Source organism: Cavia porcellus, unplaced genomic scaffold (assembly GCF_034190915.1).
Source record: "Cavia porcellus strain 051 isolate PalLab524CR breed Dunkin Hartley unplaced genomic scaffold, mCavPor4.1 scaffold_14, whole genome shotgun sequence".
NCBI lineage: Eukaryota > Metazoa > Chordata > Mammalia > Rodentia > Caviidae > Cavia > Cavia porcellus.
The window spans coordinates 3,566,666-3,580,480 of record NW_026947497.1 but is presented as its reverse complement, the minus strand read 5'-3'; the positions used below and the strand labels follow the sequence as shown (position 1 = coordinate 3,580,480).

The 13,815-nt window shown below is 42.9% G+C and overlaps 1 protein-coding gene across 2 annotated transcripts in view; it reads left to right on the top strand.

The window, feature by feature from the left end:
* Manba (mannosidase beta) overlaps positions 1 to 13,815 on the top strand; it is an 82,939-nt gene that overhangs the window by 23,877 nt on the left and 45,247 nt on the right. For both annotated transcript variants that reach the window (XM_063260559.1, XM_063260560.1), the window contains 2 exons: positions 8,859 to 9,034; positions 10,561 to 10,671. In XM_063260559.1, coding sequence (XP_063116629.1) covers positions 8,859 to 9,034; positions 10,561 to 10,671 — 287 coding nt within the window. The remainder of the gene's footprint in view (positions 1 to 8,858; positions 9,035 to 10,560; positions 10,672 to 13,815) is intronic.

Genomic DNA, 13,815 nt, shown 5'->3' with positions numbered 1-13,815 from the left:
CAGAAGGTTGTTATTTAATTTCCATGTATTTATGCACGTTTTGCAATTTCTTTTGCCATTAATTTCCAATTTCAGTGCACTATGGTCAGATGTTATGCATGGGATAATTTTAATACCTTTGCACTTACTTAAGAATGTTTTATGGGACAATATATGGTCTGCTTTGGAGAATGTTCCATGCACAGCTGAGAAGAATATGCATTCTGATGTGGTTGGGTGGAACACTCTATAAACATCTACTAAGTCCAATTGTTCATAGGTGTGATTCAGTTCTATTATTTCTTAGCTGACTTTTTGTCTAGTTGATCTAACTCTTTGTGACAATGGGCTGCTAAGATCTCCTGTTATAATTGTGTTCTTGTGTATTTGGTTTTTCATGTCCATTAGTACTGTTTTATATAGTTGGGTGCTCCTGTATTTGGTGCATATATATTTATAATTGTTAGTTCTTCCTCTTGAATTTTTCCACTGACGAGTATGTAATGACCTTTTTTATCTCTTTTAGTCATTTTAGGTTTGAAGTTCATGTTGTCTGCAAATAGGATAGTTACCCCTGTTTTTTTCTGGCTTCCTGTTGCATGGAGTACTGTTTCTATTCTTAGACTTTTAATCTATTAGTTTCCTTTTGGGTCACATGCGTTTCTTGTGTACAGCATATTGTGGGATCCTGTTTCATGATCCATTCTGTCAACCTATTTCTTTTGCTAGGTGTATGGAGGCCATTTACATTTATAGATATAGCTGATATGTACTGGCTCAACCTTGCCATGCTATATTCCAGTTGTTTGCTTTCTGATTTTTCCCATTGTTTAATTGCTTGTCCTACCTGGTGGTTTCTTTCTGTTGTTGTTCTGGGGATTGTTGTCTTTTTTATCTTTATCTAGTATGTCTTTCAATACTCTTTGTAGGGTTGTCTTGGTGGACATCAGTTTCTTCAGTTTTCTTTGTCATGGAAGTATCTTGTTTCTCCATTAAATAGGAATGAAAGTTTTTCTGGGTACATCAGTCTGGGTTGAAAGGTGTTTTCTTTCAGGACTTGAAATACCTCACTCCAACCTCCTCTTGACTTAAGGGTTTGCCCTGAAAAGTCTGCTGTGATTCTAATGGGCTTTCCTTAATAGTTGAGTTGTCTCTTTTCTTTAACAGCTTGTAGTATTCTGTTTTTATACTGTGTGTCTGAGATCTTAATTTTTATATGTCTGGGTGTAGATTTATGTTGGTTGTGACTGTTTGGCATTCTGTATGCCTCATTTATGTGTGTATCAGATTTTTTCCCCATGTTTGGGAAATTTTCTGCTATTCTGTGAATATTTTAGTTATGTCATTTGCATTGACTCCTGCATGGTCACTGATGCCTATTAGTCTTTTTTTTTTTTAATCTTTTTATCGGTACCGGGGATCGAACTCACGACCGCCTGCTTGCAAGGCAGGTGCTTATGCTGCTGAGCTAAATCCCCAGCCCAATGCCTCTTAATCTTACATTGTTTCTCTTGGCATCATATTCAAGCTGCTGGATTGTCACTGCATGCTGCTTTATTTTTAAAAGTTCTATCCTTTCATGATCGCTAATTGTGATACTGTCCTCAAGGTCTGGAATCCTGTCCTCAGCTTCATTTAAACTGTTCTGCCAGCTCTGAAAAGAATTTTTTGTTTCTTGGATGTCTCTTTGAGTTTGTCTCATGAATTCTGCTTGTTTTCTAAATTGTTCATTCAAGATTTCAATCAGTTTCCCATGCTTCTGTACTTTTTTCTATTTCTTCTTTAGCTGTGCTCAGCATCTCCTTTACTAAGGTTGTTATTTCTATCTACATGGGAGAGCACTTCTAATTTGATTTCCTCTATATCCTCATGGCATTTATTATTATTTTTTTTTTTTTTACTTGCTATGTTTTCAGAGATTTCCATTGTGTTACTTTTGGAGTCCTCCATTTCAGTGTCTCCTGTACTTGCTCCTGGTGGACTAGATGTTTGAGATTACGTTTTGCTTTTTTGTTTTGCCATTTCCCCCTTTTGAGTTAGTATTTGGTCCTTCAGTCCCACTAGTGTCAACTGTTGGTAGTGTGTATCTTGGGGTCCTACTGTAAGGTTGATGTCTGTCCAGTTTCTGGGTCCCTCAATGAAGAGGTGGGCCGGTCACCTGACTTCCCCCTGCAGGGCCTGTTGGGTGAGTCCTGTATTCTTCCTGGGCTGACAAGCCTGGTAGTATTGATGTGGGTCAGCTTTTAGTTCTGCTATTACTTAATCTTCAGGTTATTCCAGGTCACCAGGTCTCCCTGTCTATCGTGTTTGTGTCAGCTGAGGCCCTACTGTGTCCCTGTTGTGTGCCTGTGTGTCTCATAAGCCCTTTTGATTTTCTCCAAGTTGGGGGAGTCCTTATTGGCACACTCCTCACCCTGCCTGATGTTTTCTGTGCAGGAAGGGGTCACCCACACTCTTGCTGGACTCACCAAGGTCTTACAGTTAGTTGGAGGGAGCTTTACTCCTGGCCCTATTTACCCACTGCGCACCTCTATTTTAGGGGCATACTCACCACACTGACTGGAGCCTGCCGAGATCTTCTGTTTGAGTGAGGCAGTCACTGAATCTCCCTTCAGCTAGCACAGTTAATCTGCTGTAGTCCAAGGTTCTGGGAGAAAGGGTGGGAGCTGAAGGTGAATAGCAGTATTAGGTCCAGGAGGTAGGGAGTGTCCCTGAGGGGCCAGCAGATGTCCTGGGTCCGGGCACCTGCTGGGTGTGGGCCAAGTTCCCGAGGCAGCATGGCATTCCTCAGTGCTGACTGGAGCCACGCAGGAAGTGGGCAGCTGTGCAGGCCAAGGTCCGAGGGCAGCCCATGTTTTGCAGGGCTGGCAGGAGTCACGCAGGAAGCTTGTGGCGTGGCAGCCGAGGTCCCAGGGCTGCGTGCTGTTCCTTACTGCCAGCTGGAGTCCCGCCTATTTCCGTCTTTTGAATGATGTTTCAAAGCTTCCTTGGTGCCCTGGGAATCATCTGGCCCACTTTTGGCTCCCGAGGCAGACTGCTGGCAACTGTTTGCTACTTGGAGCTCACTGGGTGTGGGCCAGTTGGGCCTTCGGGGAATCCGTGTGTCCTCTGGCGATTTCAGACACAGGTCGTGGTCTTACTGCCTGGGAGGGAAGTTCCAAGGCTTCCCGGGCACTGGAATTCAACCCTGGTGCACGGTCAGGGCTGGGGACTGGATTCTGGGCCCCGCTTGCTGCTTGGAGTTGGCTGGGCCTGTGTGCCTCTTCTAAAATCTCTGTGTTGAGCCTCTATCTGTTGTCCATGATGTAAGAGGAAAGTAGTTATTAAGCTAGTGATTTCACCCAGCTCAGCGTGAAAAGCTGGATTGTCTGTGTCATGGCCGTGTCTAATAGGTGGCGCTTGTTCAGAGGTGGCTGAATCTGACTGTGTGAGTGAATCATGGTGCAGTGCTGGGAAAAATTAGAAATTAATTTGGCCTTTGTAAAAACACTTCTGTGACTCTAATGATACTTACGCCTAGCTGCAGTTTGCACCTGAACTATTTCTTCTGTTGTCTGAAGCGCATGTTGCACATTTTCATAGTTAACCCCGAGTCCCACATTTCCGGGGCGAGAAGGAATGGTAGGCAGCTCCAGACCCAACGCAGCCGAGCCAGCTTAGTGCTCGACTTTCCGTAGCTCTTCTTGGATTTTTGTGTGTGTGTGTGTGTGTGTAGACGAAAGCTTGATACTTGCTTTATTTCCTTTTTTTCCAGCTCATCTTCACTAGGAAGCAGGCTGTGTACAGATGTACATAGCTGGCATTCTTTTTTTTTTTTTTTTTAAATAAAGGATTTTATTTAAAGAGAAAAAAAGCAAAATAGAAAAAAGGGTAGAGGTAATACAGAATTTCAAAAAAACATAGTAAAAATCACTAGTTGATAGATTACATATTGTCATCTTAGAAGTTGCTGTTCATGTTACAAAATTAAAGCATACAAAGTGGACATTTAAACAGTGAGACTGCAAACAGTTCTACTCAATGATCCAACAAAAACTTAGTAATATGGTTATCTGTCTTACACACTTAAACATGTATATGGTTATATCCTTTAGAGCACTTTCTTTTCCTCTCTTTTTGTAATAATAATTACACATTTTGATTTTATTACTCCTCCAGTTCTTATTACTTTGTTTGAAGAGAATAAAACCAAATGTGACAAAGCAAAATGCAGTCAGTTAAAACAATAGACATAGTATATGATTTAAAAACAAAATACAAGGTGATCAACAATGGCTACTAAAATGCCTCTTGCTATCTTCAAAAGAATTGCCCATATCTTAAAGAGGGTAAGATTAAACATACCAAAACACAACAAAACAGATCATAAGGAAACAATTTTAAGAAACACTGATTTCAAAGCAAGTCCACAGGAGATCTTCACTGTATGTCTTATTGTCTCTAGTTTTCTTCTAAATAGTTTCTTCACACACAGTGAATACATACTGAACGTTATAGAACTAATCTGATCATAACAGGGTGATGAAGGCTTTTTAGGTCTTTAAGACCTAATATTGGGGAAGTCAATAGTGACCGCCATAATGTCCCTCATTTTCTTCATAGTAGCTGTCTTTATCTTTATGTACGCTGAAATTGAACATCAGAGACTAGACTAATATCACTCTGAATAGTGAATAATAGTTTTGCTAGATTTTATATCATAATGTTACCGAATTAGCACTGGGTTTCTTAGTGTCTCTTCTTCAGAGTATCTGTTCATTACATCATGCATTATATAATCTGTTCCTGTAAACTGTTTAGAAATTCTCCCCATGTGTGAATCTCTACATGTATATCTATCTTTTCTGTATTATAAGGAAAAACAGATCATAATCTATCAACTAGTGATTCTTTACTATGTTTTCTCTCTCTAGATCATAATGAGACAAAAAAATGAATTCTTAGAAAAACATGAAATGAAAAAGACAATTAAACCACAATATTATGTGATCGTAATTGAATGTAGCATTACATAGCTATTTTAATAAAAACACAACTTTGGAGACAATGTAGGATTTCAAAAGCAGTTAATAATCAAACTGGAATGAATACCTTCTTACATCTTGTCATCTTCAGAGTAGTTGCCTTTACTCTTAGACTTGATACTATCAAGCATACTAAATTCGAATAAAATCAGTCAAGGCAAAACAGCAGTTTAACAAACCAGCTTCAAATAAGATCAGTCATAGTAAGACAATGTAGGTAATGCAGGGCTTCAGTTTAAGTTAGTAGGAAATTAAGGATAGTTACCGTAGTGTAGCCTGCTATGTTTGGGATAGCTGTCTGTGCCCTCAAATCTAGTATGAGTAGACAGACTGGAACAAAATAAAATCAAACAGAGCGATAAGACTAATGTGGCTTTTAAATCCTGATACGCTATTAACAATGTCCTCTGCCTTCCTTTTTCAGGCAATTCCTCACCTTTCCCTTTCTCAGGATGCTTTGCATATTTTGGGTCCCAACTAGCTCCTTTAGTTTTTAGATTAAGGAGGCCAACCTGTCATCTATCTGAGTGGTGCTGAACCTTTTTACCCCTGAGCTTGATCTTGAGCTATATTCCTTTACCTACTAAAACCTCAAGGTTTTCCTTCCTTCTAGCTGTGTAGTTCTCCACTGCACAAAAGTGTCATAACTTTCCAACCTATCTGCAGCTGCTGGACGAGTTGTCCCTATTTCTCTCTGGTTCCCTTTCACTTAGAGCTTCATTTTCTCGTCTTTGACTTTCAGTGTGAGTATATTTACTATCTTCTTTCAGGTTGAATATATCTCCTATTCAGAGCATCTCGATGGATCCTGCCTCCTAATCTACTCTGCCTGTGTTTCCTTTTGTTAGTGTATCTAGCCTATCTATGTTAAAAATTATAGCCCATCTTCTCTGCCTCATCTCTGCTATTCTATTTTTCTGCTATTATTTGTCCATTTTTCTCCTTCATTCCACTGTCCTCCTTGTTCATTGAGGCCTCTCAGCCACTGTTGCTGGAATCCTGGTATTTTTTTTCTCTTTCTCTCTCTAGAATATTCTTCAGTATTTTCTGTAGGTTTGGGTTGATGGCCATGAACTCCCACAGTTTCTCCATTAATTTTGAGAGAGAGATTTTCAGAATACAGTAATCTTGGGTGGAGGTTATTTTCTTTCAGGGCTTGGACTATTTTCCCTCAGGCTCTTCTTGATTTAATAGTTTGTGTTGATAAATCTGTCATTATTTTGATGATTTGTCCATTGTAGGTGATCTGCTTCTTTTCTCTGGCCGCTTTTAATATTCTGTTCTTGTAGTGGATTTCTGGAATCTTGATTATTATATGCCTGGGTGTAGATCTGTTTTGGTTGTAGGTGACTGGATTTCTGTACACCTCATTTATCTGGATATCATTTCTTTTTCCTACACTTGGGAAGTTTTCCTTAATTATTTCTGTGAATAGTCTTTATAATTCGTTTGTGGTTACTCCTGCTTCTTTGCTTACATTTTTTATTTTTAAGTTATAGATCCTTTTGCTGTTTTCTAGCCTTTGAATTGTTATTTCTTGGTTCCTTGTTATTTTTAATAGGTCTTTTCTTTCACGATCACACATTGTAAATCTCTCTTCAAATTTCGAAAGGCTAACTTTAGTTTCTGTCAAGGCATTTTGCCAGCTTTCAGTGGAGTTTTTAGTTTCCTGGTAATCTCTTTGGATCTGTTTCATGTATTCTAGATTTTGTTTATGTTCTTCACCAAAGGTTTCTCTTCCTTTTCTGAGTTCCTTCCTTCTTCCGTGTTCTCTTGAGAGGAGCTTAGCATTTCTTTAATTAACCTTTTTATTTCTTGTCTTACTTGGTTTAGAATTTCAGTTTTAAGTTAATCTATGAAGTCACAAATGTATTTCTTTATATCTGCTGATGTTGTGGCTAACATTGCATGATTGCTGCACTGGTTCTCTTCTGTATTTACCTCTTCTGGGCTTATTTTCCCAAGGTCAGCGGCTGGAGGTTTTCTCTTATCTTTGCTCTTATCATGTTTCTGGTTTCTTTCAGAAGGTGTGTGGAGGAGGTCTCAGGCCGTCTCTGTATTACTTACAGTTTTTCTAAAGCATGCTGGCTGGGGCTTGCTGCTGTCTCCAGTTTGCTGATATCTTAGGTGGTGCTCAGGGATGCTGCGGGCTGGCCCCTCCCCTCTGAGGCAGTCAACCTGCAAGTGCCTTCAGCACTTTACCCTGTGCTGTGGCAGATGTCACAGGGTCAGAACAATTTTGTTCCTGGCTATTGGTTCCTGACCAGGGGTGTGGTTCAGCCCAAGCTGCTCCCACCAGTCCTCTCTGGGCCAGGGGGGGTTGACTGATGCCACCGTGGTGCCAGGCTCTGCCCTACTCCAAGATGTCTTCCAGTCAGCCACCTATGCCAGCGGACCCAATTTCCAGCACTCACCGAGAGCCAATAAAGCTCTCTACCTTGGCTCCACACTGTGCCACATCCTCCCGCCAAGGGCCCGGGACTCACCCACTGCCATTATCGGCAGCTGTGGCTTCAGCATGACCTTGAATCATCTGACTCTACCGGGCGCCCAGTACAGCACAGAATGGGTCTCAGTGACAGTGTCAGGCTTCAGCCCTCCATCCACACTTTTCCTTCCTCATCCTAATTTTATTTTTCTTTCAATTTCCTCCTGGGTTAGTGAGACTCATTCTCCAATCATCTGACCCTCTCCATGTTGTCAGATTCTAGCATCTGGGCTGTTTTCCCCAGAGAGGTTCTCTATCCAGCTTCCTAGCAAGCACCATTTTTTCTTCTGTCCCACCTTTTTCCTTCTTAACAGCTTTTGATCTTCTTTCGGGCCGGACTCCACCTCTCTCTCCACCATGTTGGGCCCACTTGGAACCGCAGCCACTCCCAGCACGGTGGTGGTGGCACCTCTCGGCCCCCGCCCAAGCCTGCAGACAGGGCTGGCTCGATGCAGCTTTCCCCACCCGACTGGGCCTGGCCCGGAGTAAAGAGGGGCGGATGGCTCACGCCTGGTCACAGGGTCCCATGAGTGTGCATGTGGGCGGCAGGGCCTGCCCGGGAGAGGGGGGCCGGGACTCTGGGGGGTTAATGGCCTCCAAGGGGCCCCATGAGTTAGCTGGCATTCTTCACAAGATTTTCAAATCTCATGTATTGGACCCAAACTAGAGGTGTCTCAGTGGTTCTTTGACCTTTTGCGTAGAAGCAGTGCACATTTTAGTCTGCGTTTCTTTCTGTCGATGTTCACCCAGGTCGGACACGTGGTCCCTCCCTCCCTCCCTGCCGTTCTCCTTCCCAACCTGAGCTGCCCTGGGGAAATCTTACCTGCCCTCCTTTCTGTCGGGAGTGGGCCTGGGCTGTTGGGAAGAGGACAGTGTTGTCGGGAAGGGTGGACCCTGCAGAGGATTTCAAACACCACCACCTTGCTCCCTCTTTTTTCCCCCTAGCTCTCTGAAGTCACTGCCCACTTGGAATGGGTGTACTGTAGGAAATGCAAATGTGGGGTCTCCGGGAGACACTTGACAGGGAGCTGTATTCTAGACTTGAGTCCTGATTTACCAGATGGGCTCTCCTGTATTAGAAGGGGGATTACACAGCGACAAGGGAAAACAAATGCCTTGCAATATCAGGAAAATTACTGGTTAACTAAGACTGCTTTGTAAACTTTGCTCCTTATTTTCCCATGTGCGAGTCTATATAAAGTAGGTAACTGTGGTCATTAGAATAAAGCTCAAGCTTTCTACGTTAAAAGAACATTTCATGGGGCTTTGTATTGTGCGCACTCACTGGTTTAGAAGTGGCTTAGGCCTCATGTCCACTGAACCCGAGGATGGCATTGATAATTTTCCTTTTTCTCTTTGTGCTTTAGATGACACCGCCCAGGTGTGGAGTGTTGAAATTGAATCTGTTTTGGATGTTATCAGCTCAAAGCCAGTTGGCGGTCAGGTGGTCGTGGCCATCCCTAAACTGCAGATACAGCAGGCATACAGCCTTAAGCTCCAGCCCGGGGAGAGGGTTGTTGAGCTGTCTGTGAAAATTAACAAGGTGAGTGCCAGGACTTTCTGAGACCCAGGAGGAAAGTCACAACTGTTCAAAGAAAGATAGGACTTTGTATGAAAGTCCATCTCATTTTTTTCTCTATTTTTAACCTCTCGTATAATTGTGGGAGAATAAACTTTAAAGAATGAGTTTCTCAATTTTTTTGGTGGAGGGAGGTTTGACATAATCTTACTATGCAGTTCAGACTGGCCTTAAACTCATAGTGATCCTCCTGCCTCAGCCTCTTGAGTGCTGGGATCATGGGTATGTATTACAATGCCTGATACAATTTTCCCAAATGTTAAAAGAAAATGGAAAAAAAAAAAGGAAAAAATGTGACTAATTTGGAAACCTTTCCTCTCTCAAGAGGTTGGTAATACTGTATTTTTTTCTGTTGTGCTTGTGGTACCCTAAATCCAATATACATGCTATGCATTATAGTTAAGTGCAGTGATTACTTTGCTACTGGTCTGTTATTTTGAGTATTGGTGCTGTTGCCTGAATTTCTGGAGAGATATAAAAGAAATGTCTGCCTCCAGATGGGGAGGGATGACAGTCCAGAGAATGACTTGGACAGGACAGTGAGCAGCTGTCTGTCAGGGAGACTTAGGGAGCAGTGTACTACCAAAGTTACTGAGCCTTCCTTGGTAAGCTGTTGGTTTTCTAGGGCACTGATTAAAACAGCAGAAGTGGGAACAGAGGCAGAGGGGTCCTGGGAAAGTGGTGTCCTCCACTCAAGGCCAGTCCTTATCAGAAACTCGACCTGTCCCAGCCAGCACTTGTGCTGCAGTCTGGAGCTGAGCCTTGTCCCCTAGCAGAGTCACTAAAGACAGAGTGACCTTAGCTCTCAGGGGACAGGTCTCATGGGAGGTGCACACTCTCCATGTGGATTATGATTCCAAATTCCTGAGCTTTTATGGATGGAGCTAGAATGGGATTTATTCCTGCAAATTTTCCCCTAGCCACTATCTCTAACCCTAATCCTAGTCCTCCCCAGGCCTCTGGTCTCTAAACCCTGACCCCTAACCCTAGGCCTTAAATCCTAGCCCTAAGCCCTACCCCTACCTCTAACCCTGAACCTCTCCCAGCTTTGCTGTTCTTTGGTTGTAATTGCAAACTGAGAAGGATGGGGTGGATACCATTCAGTGACTGCCCTGATAGAGTTAGAGCTCCACAGCTTTTTCAGGGTACTTGGAAAGAAGAGCCAACCTTAGAGTCTTACTCCACGTGGAATCAATGCAAGTGTGGGAGTCAGGGAGAGGAAGAGTTGTCTTGGTGCCTGTCTGTCCTGTTCTGTTCTTCGCTGTCCTCTTTGTGTCTTAATGTGGGCCAAGCTCTGGGCATGTTGATTTTAGGCTCTTACCAGTGGGTTGGTATGATTTGGCATAGTCAGGTAGGGAGATCTGTGCTCGTTCAAAGTGTACAGCTTTCTGTGCTTGATAATATGAGAAACTGATATAGTGCTCTAAGTCATATGGTTTTTCTGAAAATATGCTTCATTATTTCGAGTGATTTCTCTCATTTCTTAAAAGAATATTACTGTGGAAACTTGGTGGCCTAATGGACACGGGGACCAGACTGGGTACAACATGACCATTCTTTTTGAATTGGATGGAGGCTTACGTATTGAGAAATCTGCTAAGGTAAGTAATTGTCTTAGTTATGTTATACTCATTGCTGAGAGCCTGAAGCCTAAAGTTGGGAAAGGAAAGGTTTATTTCTTACAGTTTTTGGAGGTTTCAGTCCACACTCAGTTGGCTCCAAGGCAGGCGGGCATGGCATGAACTGCAGGTCATGGTGGCTGCAAACAGCAAGCGGGAACCAGCAAAGAGCAAGACACGCCTTCTTCCTGCCATTACATCACATCCTGGCTCCACCCCTATGTGGGTGGAGCACTGACACCATCCATCCAAGCACTAGACAATGAACCATCACAAATGCACAATGCAAACTCATGAGGTCTGGGGGACAGAGACATAAACCATGACAGTAATACTTGGAGTATTTTATGAGAAAATTATATTTCTTATTAAAGTGGCTGTACAGATCTTTGAAGGAAAAGAAAGCATAAAATGTATGACTCTACCACTCAGAGTTATTACATTTAAAAGCTTTCTGTGTGTACAGATTTGCATTTTTAACTGAATCAGACTTTGCATAGTATTTTGTCACATTCTCCTTTGGTACTCTCTTTCTGTTCTTTTCATGATGTTGGGGCTGATCTCAGGGACTTCCGCCTGCTATGAAAGCACCCTACCACTGAGCCACACCCCCACCTGCTGTGCTTTTAAACTGTACTTGTTTATATCCAAGCAATACATATGATAATTTTATATACATAAGATAATTTTAAAGCTCACATATTACTACAAGGCTTATATGACAAAATAGTCTCCTTTGCCCACCTTTTCCTATTTTCTACTCCCCAGAACCAAAAATTTTAACTTCTACTTATCTCTTTTGCTATTTATTGTCATTTCCTCAAATCTACTGGTGTTTACACATTGAGCTGGGGAGTAGGTGCCATCTGGCGAACGGGGATTCTTGGGTTTTAAGGAGAGACTAATGATACTAGTTTTTAACAAAGGTTGTATAGTTTAGATTGAATGAGTAGTGCTATGGTTTTGATATCTAATGATCCCCTCAAGTCTCCTGTGCTCAGAGCTGGGGCTTTTGAGAGGTGAGTGGATCACATCGTTGTTCAGTGGGTCTAGGTCCATCTATTCATGAGTTCATGGCTGATTGCCGTGAGGAGGTGGGGCCTGGCTGAAGGAGGTGGTCATTGGGTGTGACTTGGAAGAGTATTCTTGTCACCATTTCCTCCCTTCTCTTCTGCTTCCTGGCTGAGCATGGTCGAGCAGCTTTCCTCTACCTCTCACTGGGTCATTTCTATCTTGGGGCCAACTGACCATGGACTGAACCTTGTGAAATCATGAGACAAAATCAACCCAGGCGCCTGAGATTTCAGTCAGTAAGAGTGCTCTACTGAGAACTGGACTAGAGGCCATGCATTTTACATGTGGGCAGAGTTTGTTCCTGTCCTAAGACTTTGCTGAAGGCTGAGTTTAAGGGCTGTGAAGTTGATCTGGGGGAGGAAATTTCCAGGCAGCCCAGTGTTCAGGACATGGCACAAGCACTTTAACTTTCAGTCATTATAATGGAGATCAGGGACAAAAAGAAGAGCAGAAAGTTTTGAAAATCTTAAGTTTTGTGTAGAAAAGAATCATATGTAAAGCTGGAATGAAAGAGTGGTGGTTGCTGAAGAGATCGATACCATTAAAAAGAAACTAAGTCCTTTGTACAGATACAAAATGCTGCCTTGAGGACACCTCAGAAATCAACAAGACCCCACCTACTGCAACTCAGGGTGCAAAAGTGTAAAAGCTTTCATGATCCGTCCTGCGGATCGGTCCATGGGCCTCGCCTGGAGAAAGAACGGGGATGAAGGGCAGGGCAAGAGAAAAGAGAGATGGAGACAGGATGAGATTCCAATGGAGTCTCATTTATTCTTAAAATGGCTACAACTTATATAGGGTGGAGGCGGGCCAATGGGGCAGGAAGAGGGCACGGAGTGTTATCTGATAGGTCATCGTCACATCCGGATATATGACGTAAGCAGGAGAGGATTATGGGGGATGTAGGCTGAAGCGGGAAGTTGCTCACGTCATGCGCACTGTAGGCAAGGGGAGGATCATGGGAAATGTAGGTTGACACACAAAATGCCCTCAGGGGGGAGGGGCAGGGCAGCAGCAGCCGTTCTAAGCCGCTCCCTACACTTTCATGTATAGAGAGAGCTCCTGAGACTCCTGCTTGAGAAGGCTTCCTGGGGGATTGTTTCCTTGGAATTCATTTCACAGTGTTCAGTCATCTGGGTACTCAGGGGTTGCTATAGCCATGGTCCCGGGGGCCAGGCTGCTGCTTGTGTTGGCAACAGACTTTGTTGTCATCCGTATGAGCTTTGTTTTACCAGATTTTAATGGGAGGACTGTATTGCCAGTGAAGGAGAGACTCTGCCCTGGTCAAGATTGTTGTTACTAGAGTGATTTACTGAGCAATATTTTTTCTTATTTATTCATTTGACTGGAGGTGGAGATTAGATTGAATGATCTCCTGTGCCTCCCTGCAAGTCTAAAATTGCCAGTAATGAAAATCTGAATGATATAAGAATTTGAGCTCTCTGTAAGTTTCAGAATCAATATGTGGTTTTGAAATTAAGATAAAAAGTATTAGTAAAAGCCAGATTTGGTAAGAGAGAGATGATATCGTTTCCCTTTCTTTCCATCCAGGCTGGCTTTTCCAGGGCATTTTAACTGCTCCTCAGTCCTTCACTGCCAAATCTTTTCCGTTGATTTCAGATTTGCCTGAGTTCAGCCAGCAGTTGTCTGAGTCCTTGCCATCAATCTCTGCTTCCTGCCTAGGGTCTCTCAGTCTTATTTCTTTCTAGCTGTTCTCTGGTGGGAGTGTGCCAGACTGGGATTCTTTTTTTTTTTTAAGCACTGGGAATCAAACTCATGACCTTGCACTTGCCAGGTAGGTGCTGTGCCACTGAGCAATATCCCCTGGGATTCCTTTTTATGCAGTATTGATTGTGAAATATAATACACACACAGAGAAGAGAAACAGCATAAATGAAAAGCTTAATGGATTATCAGAGAGTGAATTCATAAAACCGACCTCCCAATAAAGAAGTAGACACCATCTGAACCTTGGAAGTCCCCCCGCCCTGCCGTGAACCTCCCCAGTCACTACCTCCCCCTCACCAATCTGTTATCCTTACATCTAATAGT